Source organism: Brassica napus, chromosome C4 (genome assembly GCF_020379485.1).
Source record: "Brassica napus cultivar Da-Ae chromosome C4, Da-Ae, whole genome shotgun sequence".
Lineage (NCBI taxonomy): Eukaryota > Viridiplantae > Streptophyta > Magnoliopsida > Brassicales > Brassicaceae > Brassica > Brassica napus.
The window spans coordinates 13779487-13789716 of NC_063447.1; the positions used below are offsets into that span (position 1 = coordinate 13779487).

Consider the following 10230-nt stretch of genomic DNA (forward strand, 5'->3'; position numbering starts at 1 on the left):
TGTATATTTTTGTATTGTATTTAGACACCAAATAATTTGAGAAATTCGGAAAGAACATCAGAATGATGTTATAAAGGTGCTCGGAAGAAAAAAACATCAAAAAACGGTGTATTGTTTTATTTAGTTTTCTTTGTTATTGTTTTCAAAAATTAGTTTTTTAGAATAAAAATCAACTCTTTGAAACAGAGAAAGATTAACTAATAAAAAAAATATCTCAAAACACTTAAAGTTCTAAATCATATATGTGAAAATAAAAAGTAATATCTAATATATAAAGAAGATTCATTTGAAAGTTTCTTAATTATATTAATAAAAGATTTGACACCACCAATAAAACATGTCAAATAGATATCATATTTTTTTGTACAGTTAAGTTAAATTAAAAAAAATCATTTGTAAAAAGTAAGTAATTTTCTTCCTTTTGTAAATTATCTTATAAATTAAATCTATTATTAATCAAAAAATTATAATTATTCATTTTTCATAAACAATCATGCAAATATTTAAGCCACGACCAATAAACAATCAACATAATAAGTCCCAGAAATCACAATATATCAAACTATCGTCATTTATATAACTCTACCCTTAAACATATATTATATTTACCCTTTTTAAAATATCATCTTACAACTTTATTCCATTATTTATAAATATTATACTTAAAACACCTAATTTGACTAAAAGTAAATAAATATATGTCTAATATGATTTTTGGATTGCTGTTGGTTTCAAGTTTATATTATCTATAACATTATATAAATAATAAACTACTTGAAAACTCAATGGAAAAAAAGATTAAAACTGGAAATGCATCAAAATATCCATGGACAGAGTAAAAGTAAATTATGCTTCGGACTACATAAGCAAAAACTATGTGCTACCACAAGAACCTAGAAAACAAGAGAACAATTTACAACTACTATTATAAACAGATTAAAGATTGTATTCATCATATAAACACAAAATTAATGTATTCAATCGGATGTCAGGAACATCAACCTTATGTATTCAATGAATAAAATATGAATACAAATATATGAAGTCAAAACTCATATCATACATACAATACAATAAATAAAAAGCAGGATACGAGCAACAGAGAGACCCTCCACGTTGGCAATTAAAATTAGCCAATGAGGAGGTTTGATTTTGCCACGTCCACATCGCTGCATTAGAATAGGTATTTCGGGTGGGCTTTCTAAAAATTATAATTCAGCCCATCAAAAGCCTAAAACCTAATTCGTCTCAAGCTTAAGATTCTCTCCCCCTCGACTCTTCCAATTCATCTTCTCCAATCTCTGAGTTAGAGGTTTGCGCTACCTTGAGCCACTTCTGATCAATCAATGATCTTTAAACTCTTCTTCAATGTTTCGTTCTACCTCCCGATGATTCTTCATCTTTCAAATCTAGACGTTTCATGAATTTATCAACCACTTGCTATAAATTTAGGGCCATACACATGAACCCTCACTACCCCAAACCAAGTTCTCTGCAAATTCTTACCTTTCTACTCCTCTTTTCCTTCATGGCTAACCTCGATTTTGTCCTCCTAATCTACACTCGACAATCAGCATCTTTGCCGTTTTCTCAAGTGGTTGTCCGGCGACTCATCCTTCACTGGGATTATTAGGTTTTTAATCTACCTTGCATGTTCAATTGCTATTAGCTCGATACCAAGAGCTTTTGGCGGATAAACATGTTAATTAGTTAACTCCCTTTTGGATTTTCAGATCTGTTATCATTCTCTGCAAGTCGATCTTTATTTTCCTTTTTTCCGTCACGTTTGATTCCTCTTATAAGTTTTTGGTAATCAATAAACTACTTACCAAGCTGTTTCGTTCTTAATATGTAGTAAAATCTATCATCTAAATTCGTTGATTATTCACATAATTCTACTTTTTGTTTTGGCGTTGGCTCTAATGATTGTTGTTGTTGATTTAACTTATTTTAGTTGTTCTTTCCATGTTCTGATTGCATCACCTCCTAGGAAAAAAACTCAGGAGCTGGAGGAGGAACTGAAGCTTCTCAAGAATCACTCAGCCAAATATATAGTTGTAAGCAATAAAAGCTTTTTGTATTTTTTACAATGTCTGGTACACCCACTATGTCTTTGTTTCTTTTAGATCTCTTTCATTCACAAACACTGAAAGATGAGTCTATGTCATCTGTCTATGTCTGACATTGATCTGTGAGAAGAAGAAGTTTCAAATGAAGAAGAAGAAGAACTAAGAACTTGCTTTATAAGAACATTGAATATGCTAATCTATGTCTGCCATGAATACAAAGTCAAAGCTGAAGATGATGAACGTGAACCAGGTCGTAACAAGTCGTTAGTAAGAGTTGTTGTTTGTTAACGAGTTGTTGGAATAGTTAAGTTGTGGGTGTAAAGATTGGTCTAGAGACTAGAGGTATGGATTAGGTGTAAGTGAGCAAGAAAGCATGATTAAAGTGAGTAGAAAGTCTACTATAAAGATGGTGGTTATTGGGAGATAAAATTGTGTAGATTTTCTGAATTTTAAAAGTTACTTGGATAAGAAAATATATATACACTGACTCACAAAATTTGATCAAACTTTTGTAAATTGCTACTTCATGACTATTTTTTCAAATTATTTTGAATTTGTTTCTTTATATTTTTAAAATTGAAACTATTTTTATTTTAAATTTGAAAAAGAATTTCGAATTTTTATAACATATAATTTGAAAGCTATATAAAATTTAAAACATATAATTTTTTCTTAAAAATCAAAAGATAAATCTGAAAACTATAAAAAAATTATTTTATTTATTATTTTATGTTTATTTATTGATAAAACAATAATTATACATTTCAAAAATCTATTTATATAAAATGTAATGAATAATAATTTTGGAAAAATAATTTGGGTTGAAAGTGAAAAAGATATTTGGCAATAATGATATTTTGGATACACATCATAATTTAAAGGGAAAATTGTGAATATGGAACAAAAAAACTAATAGATTGTCCTATGTCATAATATGAACTATAAGTTGTCTACTTAGTATAATGTTTTCTGAAAACCCAATTAAACCCTTAATCTAATCTTAATATATACGTTTTTTTTACAAATTTAATTGTTTAAAAAAAAAAGCTAAAATTTAAAAAGACAAAAAAAAAGTAAATAAACAAAAGCGGATGTGGTTAAAAAGGGGTTAATTGATTATTTCCCAAATCGGGGAGACTAAAAACCCTAATTTCTGCTTCTTTTTTGGCGATAGAGAAGTCGATTTCAAGTCATTGGCTTCTCAGATCTTGCCGTCGCCGGTGTTCCTTGTACCGCTAAGACTCTGCCGTTGTTCTTCTTCTTCTTAATCCAAGTCTCAAAGACCACGTGTCACTTCTTACCTTTAAGGGTTCAATTTTTTTCTTTTTAATGTCAATTCCAAGGAATTTTTCTTTAGTGCTCAGTTACACTAAAAAATCTAAATTTACAACATACACAGTTTTATTTACATCTTTAAACTTATTATCTAATTAAAATGATTCTAAAAAAGAGTGCCAGCATGAAGAGTTAGAAAATATAGGATAAAATATAATACATAACGTTAAAAATAAATTATCATTGATCACTAAAAATCATGTTAGTAGTAATAAAAATGAAATGACAATACATTTATTAAAATCATAGAACGACATGCAACAAAGTGTTATTAAATATACAAACTACGAATTAAATATGCTCAACGCAAACACACATAAAAATGAGACATCATATTTGGATATATTTAAATAAATAATTTTAAATATATTATATTCTTGATAATTTTAAAGTTACTTAAAAAGAAACTAAATTATTAAAAAACTAATATACAAATAAAACTAAAGCAATATTTTATAACGTCAAAATAATAAATGAATAAAAATGTATTATGTTAATAAAATAGATTTTAGATTTTAAAGACTTCTAATTCATGTAATATTACAAAACTCAAAAATTGTTTATTACAATTAATATTTTACCTTTAGATATATCAAAATAATATTCTAGATTGATATTCAATTGTCAGTTTTCAACTATTACACGTAAAAATATTATTAAGTACGCTTATTTTTTTAAAAGGGGATTATATTTTAAATAGGTTATTGGAGTACTTTTTTGTGAATTTATTCGAGATGAGATTCCGATCTTTTAAACTAAGTTAATATATGTTCTATACATAATTATATTTTTTACATAACTCTAAAATCTCGGACTTGATTCTTCATATTTTATTAGTTAATTGTATTACATATAATAGAAATACTTACTTAAAACTAAAAATATAAAAAAAATCAAATTTAAAAATTAGTTAAATATAATTTAACATGCAAAAATTCACATACAAATAAAAATGATAAATGTAACAAATTTAAATATATTATCCGCGCGTAGCGCGGAGAAAATATCTAGTAACCATAAGAATAACAGCGCGATGACTCTAACCAACTCCCCAATACAAAAAAAATCGATTAAATTAAATGTAAGCAAGCCGATAACAATTAAATTTTACATCTTATCATAATACATTAACAACCCTAGATTTGCTTCAATTAAATTTATGGACCAATTTTAACATAAAACAAGAACATGCAGATATTTCTGTTGAATTGAAAAAATAAACATAAAAGAAATATTATCCGCGTTTTAACGCGGGTTTGATCCTAGTATAAGTATATAATTAATGATTAACCAATAACTATATAAATTATTTCTTTATAAATATTATGATCTCAGTAATTACTAGTCTCTTAAGAACATTAAGACGAAAAGTTAGTAGCTTCTAACCTTTTGAGCTACAAAGGGTTTTGGGCATCTAAGTGTGCAAGAATTTGAGTGGTTTAGCTCTTTTCTGTTCTTCGCGATTGTCATTCCATAATTTGACCCCATCATGTTTTAATGGAAAAGATAACGAGATATGCAGAGAGAGAGTGAAATAGCGGATAGACCTTTGAGGTTGAAGATTACACCTCCAAAACCACCAGGATGCAATCTCGTTTCGGTTCAGCAGAGTGTGTTAGTGTATACAGTCGTCTTGTTACTTGGTGGTAGATTTTGTAGATCAAGTTAACACACAGTTGTGAAAATTATACAGTGGAAAGTTAAATCTATGTTAGAAGGATCCTAAAGGATATCGATCAAGGAGTAGCCAAGACCAGCGAGACCAAGTTTGGTTCCTGTGTTAGCATTGTCACTTTTACAGAACCATCTCGTAACTTTTGTTTTTTAAGTTCTCGTGTTTGAAATCTAGTGTACCTATTTTGTGTATATTTGGTTCTGTAAATCCTCTTACATAAATTTGTAGCAATACTAGAGAGTTTATGTTCAGGCCACAACATACATCCCCTTGTATCCCTCTTGATTTTAGATTTTTCATTACCGCTATACATCCTGAAAAGAGTTGCCATAAAAAATGTTTTATTTTCGGAGGGCACCGCACTTTCCAGCAGAAAGCTTTTAATGTATCTACCATGGGGCCATAAAAAACTGGTGGTTTTTCCTTATCAGGATAGACCCTTTCCACTTGATAATCTGATTGAACCGAATATTTTCCATTGTTGGTAAAATGCCTTCCATTTCTATCCTCCATCTGATTACGACTTAATGGAATACTTCCAATAATTTTTACATCATGAGGATCCACCAAAGCCATGATTGCCTGTAAATTCCATGTTCGGGATTCCTGATTAATGAGACAATCCACTGTGAGATACGGGTAACTGTTTTGAAGGTTTTTGTTTGCTGGTCTCGGGCGAGTGGCTGGGATCCAAGGATCATTCCATACTGATATAGATGAACTTGTTCCCACCCTTTTAATTAGTCCTTTACAAACCAGAGATCTAGCAGAAATAATACTCCTCTAGCCATATGACGGGGAGTATGAGCGGATCGGTTCCAGGGGTGAAGCATTCCTGTAGTAACGTCCTTTGAAGACTCTTGAAAAAAGAGTATTTGGCTTCTCAATCAGCCTCCAGAATTGCTTACCAAGCATTGCTGTGTTAAAATCAATTAGATCCTTAAAGCCTAGTCCACCATTATCTTTAAGCACACATAATTTATCCCATGATTTCCAATGCATGCCTTTTGTACTTCCTCCTGGACTCCACCAAAACTGAGCTATTGCACTCGTTAACTTTTTTACTGTAGCCTTCGGTAACTGATAAACAGACATAACATGATTTGGCAGGGCCTTAACCACCGATTTAATAATCACTTCTTTTCCTCCTTTAGTAAAAAATCTAAAAGTCCATCCATTAACCCTATTATTCAAGCGTTCTTGTTCAAAACCAAACACTTGTACCTTAGATCCTCCAAGACTTTCTGGTAAACCTAAGTAAGATCCCATGCCTCCTATATTCTGAATTCCCAAAATATCTCTCAATTCTTGACGACTAGCTTCTTCAATCTTATGTCCAAATTGAATTGAAGATTTCTGGAAATTAATTTGTTGCCCTGAGACAGCCTCATATTCCTTCAAAATCCTGAGAATGGTTTGACACTCCTCCTTATTTGCCTTACAAAAGAAAAGACTATCATCTGCAAATAGCAAATGAGATATTGCTGGACAACCTCTTACTACCTTTAGACCAGATAATTGTTTCACCCTCTCCGCCTTCTTAATATTCGCAATTCGCAATTAATGGTATATATGTTGTGCCCGATGCGGAGATCCGGAGGAATCAATAAATCATGCGTTTTTTGAATGTTCTCCAGCACGTCAAGTATGAGCTTTATCTAAGATACCATCGCATCCCAATATTTTTCCTATCGGTTCTTTTTTGCCAATATGGATCATCTTTTTTGGAGAGTTAATCCAAAGATGGATGACCACCAATTTGCATGGATATTATGGTAATATGGAAAGGCCGGAATAACAAAGTTTTTAGCAATCTGAATATTGATCCGAGGGAAACACTCAAATTAGCAGAATTGGAATCATCACTCTGGGCCGAGGCACATGTAGGAAATGATCCAATGAGGGGGCATCAGGTACATACCACTTCCACATTAGCAACGTCAGGACGATGGTGCTTCATAGATGGATCATGGAAAGATAAAGATTTATTTTCAGGGCAAGGCTGGTATAGCACTTTACCGGGTTTCGATGGTTTATTAGGGGCAAGGAATGTAAGGGCATGTCTCTCACCCCTTCATTCGGAGGTGGAGGATTTAATTTGGGCAATGGAATGTATGAAGAATTTAAGACAGTTTCAGGTGACGTTTGCAACGGATTGTTCTCAATTGGTAAAAATGGTTTCGCAACCAAAAGAATGGCCATCATTTGAAAATTATCTGGAAGACATTAAGATTTTAAAAAGAAGTTTTCTCAACTCAGACATCGCTCATGTACCACGGACGGAGAACCTACGGGCGGATAGCCTAGCACGTAGTGCTAGGAAACAACTGTCTTTCGTCGTTCACATGGATGCGGAGTTACCAAATTGGTTTACAGAGTCAATATGAGTCTGTAAATGTTTTGTTTGCTGTCAAAAAAAAAAAAAAAACTAGAGAGTTTATGTTAATGAGTCTTTCTCTTTTTGTTCTATTTCATTGTCTTCCTCTCAAACAAGATAACAAAAAAGTCTAAGATAAAAGAGTGTTTCCATGTCTCCAAAGCTCGGTTGAAGAAGCAGCTGTTTTAAGAATAGCTACTCCGTTCTGCAACGGCTTCCTGAAAATGAATACAATCAAACAAATGTTTAATAAATTAACTAAAACTTGTCCAATCATCATATTTTTACGTTTTCACATCTAAAATGTTAGTAACATGCTCTACTTACAAACAAAAAATAGAAGTTACAATGTAAGAGTGGTGAAAAAAGCATACCAATAATGCTGGAGAGTTGGAATTTACTGATTTATATTGTGCCAAAAGAATGAATCATGGAACATCTATGTAGGGTCAGTTGAAACAATTTTTGGACTTTGGAGTAACGTATTACACTGCAACGATTCATTATTCAAGCCCAAAAATTCCATTGAACTAAACGCATTCAATGCCAAAAAAACTTAACATAGGTTTAAAAACAACATGAGAAAAAACTTGTCTGCTTCGAAGATATAAAAACAAGAAGTATCTTAAAGAGCCGCTGATAAGGTTTGACCAAAAACAGAGGCATTCCAAGGAGTCTTCTTCTGGGCGACAGGGATCATCTCAGGGTAATCTACGGTTGTGAGGGGAGCTTCTGGTAGAAGAGCAGCCGGAGCAGCAACCTGAGCTGGTGCGGAGTTGACATCTTCTTCCTTGGGAGTATGGATGATGACAACATCAGGCAGTGGTGTCTTTGGTCCCAGCACTCCCTTAGGGTCCCAGTCAAGCATGACCTTGACCTTGATTCCAAGCACACCCTGCACCATTTGGAGTTTAAACAGACACAAGTTAAACATCTCTGGTTCACATAGTCAGTCAATAGGAGGGAACTCAGGAAGAAAAAACTCTCACCTGTCTGAGGAGAACATGCCTGACTGCAGAGTCGATGTACTCCTTGGTAGGTTGACCAGAGGAAACCATGTAACCGTCTTTGAATTTCATGGACTTGGCACGTGCTGCACGGAGCTTTCCACTCACAATCACCTGAGTAAGCATTTCAAACGAATAACGTCTGAGAATTTTATGTGGAGAAGAAATAAAAACAATTAGAGAGTACTGGGATTTGTCATCACCTCACATCCCTTAGCGCCACTCTCCATGACGAATCTCAAGACACCATAGCAAGCCCTATGCAACACAATATCATTCCAACATCAGCAAGAGACAATGACAACAACGCAACAACCTACAGAAACAGCCACTAAACTAATCACACTCTCTCTTCTAGTATGTGAACCAAATCAAGTATCAGTTGATGAATAATATTTCGCAGTAAGCATCACAAATAAACATGAGTGTACCTGCGAATGGCAAGACCACCAAGGAGCTTGTAACGGAGAGACTCAGCCTGAGCAATGGCACAGAGACCTCTGTTGGCAACCTTCTCAGCGTAAAGCTCAACACTGTCTTGAGGGAATCTGAATCTCTTCTGCACAAGAGATGTCAACTCCCTGATTCTCCTCCCCTTCTCACCTATAAATATCCAATAGCTATCCTTATGAGATCATCCCTAGCAAGCTTTGTACATTTTCAAGATTGAGCATATTACCGAGAACATTTTGGGTACGGGTAGCTCTGATGATAATCTCAGTCCTCATGGGAGTGACCCTAACCTCCACACCTGAGTAACCATCCTCTGCTAGCTCTCTAGTTAGAACCTCGTTCAACTCAGCGTAGAATACACCGTCGGCAACAAACTACAGAAACTCGACACAGTCACGGTTCAAACTACGAAATTAACGAAAGAGATCCATGAAGATAGGAAGGGACACCGTGAAGCTCACCTTCCTCTTCTTGCTGATTTGCGTCGCCATGATGTTCAAGCCACTGAAACCCTAGAGTCGGTTCGATGAGCGGTGGTTACCAAATAAATAGTCTGGGGCTAGGGCTTCCGAGTCTCGTGCATGGGCTTATTTGTTCCTTTATTAAGGCGGCCCATTAATTTGATAAATGCTTGATTGGGCTCATTTATAGATAATCTCGGCCCTTTAATTGATAAATGGGCAAAGAGTTTGATTTTTCAATAGCTAGAATTATATGAGTAATTCAGAAGGAAACACGCTAACACACAAACGTCTGATCTCAATGTTTTTTGGGTTTTTTTGCAAGATTGATTCAAAACTCAAAGTTAAACCTAAAACTAATCCATGCTTTTCTTGGATTTTTATTTTGTCCTATTCACCCCACGAGTTCATGATATTCACGAAAATGCCATCAAATTTTATTTAATTTTTTTTCCGAAAATAACATTTTTACTCTCTCACCCTCATCATCTTCAAGTAATTACAAGATTGCCATTGTCATCAATACCCCAACCACCATGAACAACCAATTTGAAGCTCTTAATGCACCTAAAATCGATTTACACTCTTTCTTCCTCACTTGTTATGAACTAAAAACAACATCTCTTTCACTTTGCCTCCATATTCATCCAAAAAACTCAAGCTTTTGATTCAAATTTTTTTTATGGTTTATAGAGCCATTCAAGCATACTATTCTTGGTAGGTTACTTTCGTTTGAGATTCTGGGTGGTTGGAGAAGACTCTGTGTGCTAAGGAAGTCATCTCACTAGTTTAAGGCATGAAATTGAATTTTTTTCCAGATCTGTTTGTGTAGAAGACTTACTCGTAAGTAGTC

At 33.5% G+C, this 10230-nt stretch overlaps 1 protein-coding gene across 1 annotated transcript; it reads right to left on the reverse strand.

Annotated features, from left to right (window-relative positions):
• Positions 1–7900: 7900 nt before the first annotated feature.
• LOC106418583 (40S ribosomal protein S3-2) lies at positions 7901–9531 on the reverse strand. The gene is made up of 6 exons (XM_013859316.3): positions 9378–9531; positions 9143–9290; positions 8895–9066; positions 8667–8721; positions 8446–8577; positions 7901–8351 (listed from the first exon to the last, which is right to left on the reverse strand). The coding sequence occupies exons 1-6, from the start codon at positions 9405–9407 to the stop codon at positions 8082–8084; spliced, it is 807 nt and encodes a 268-aa protein (XP_013714770.1). The 5' UTR covers positions 9408–9531; the 3' UTR covers positions 7901–8081.
• Positions 9532–10230: the final 699 nt, after the last annotated feature.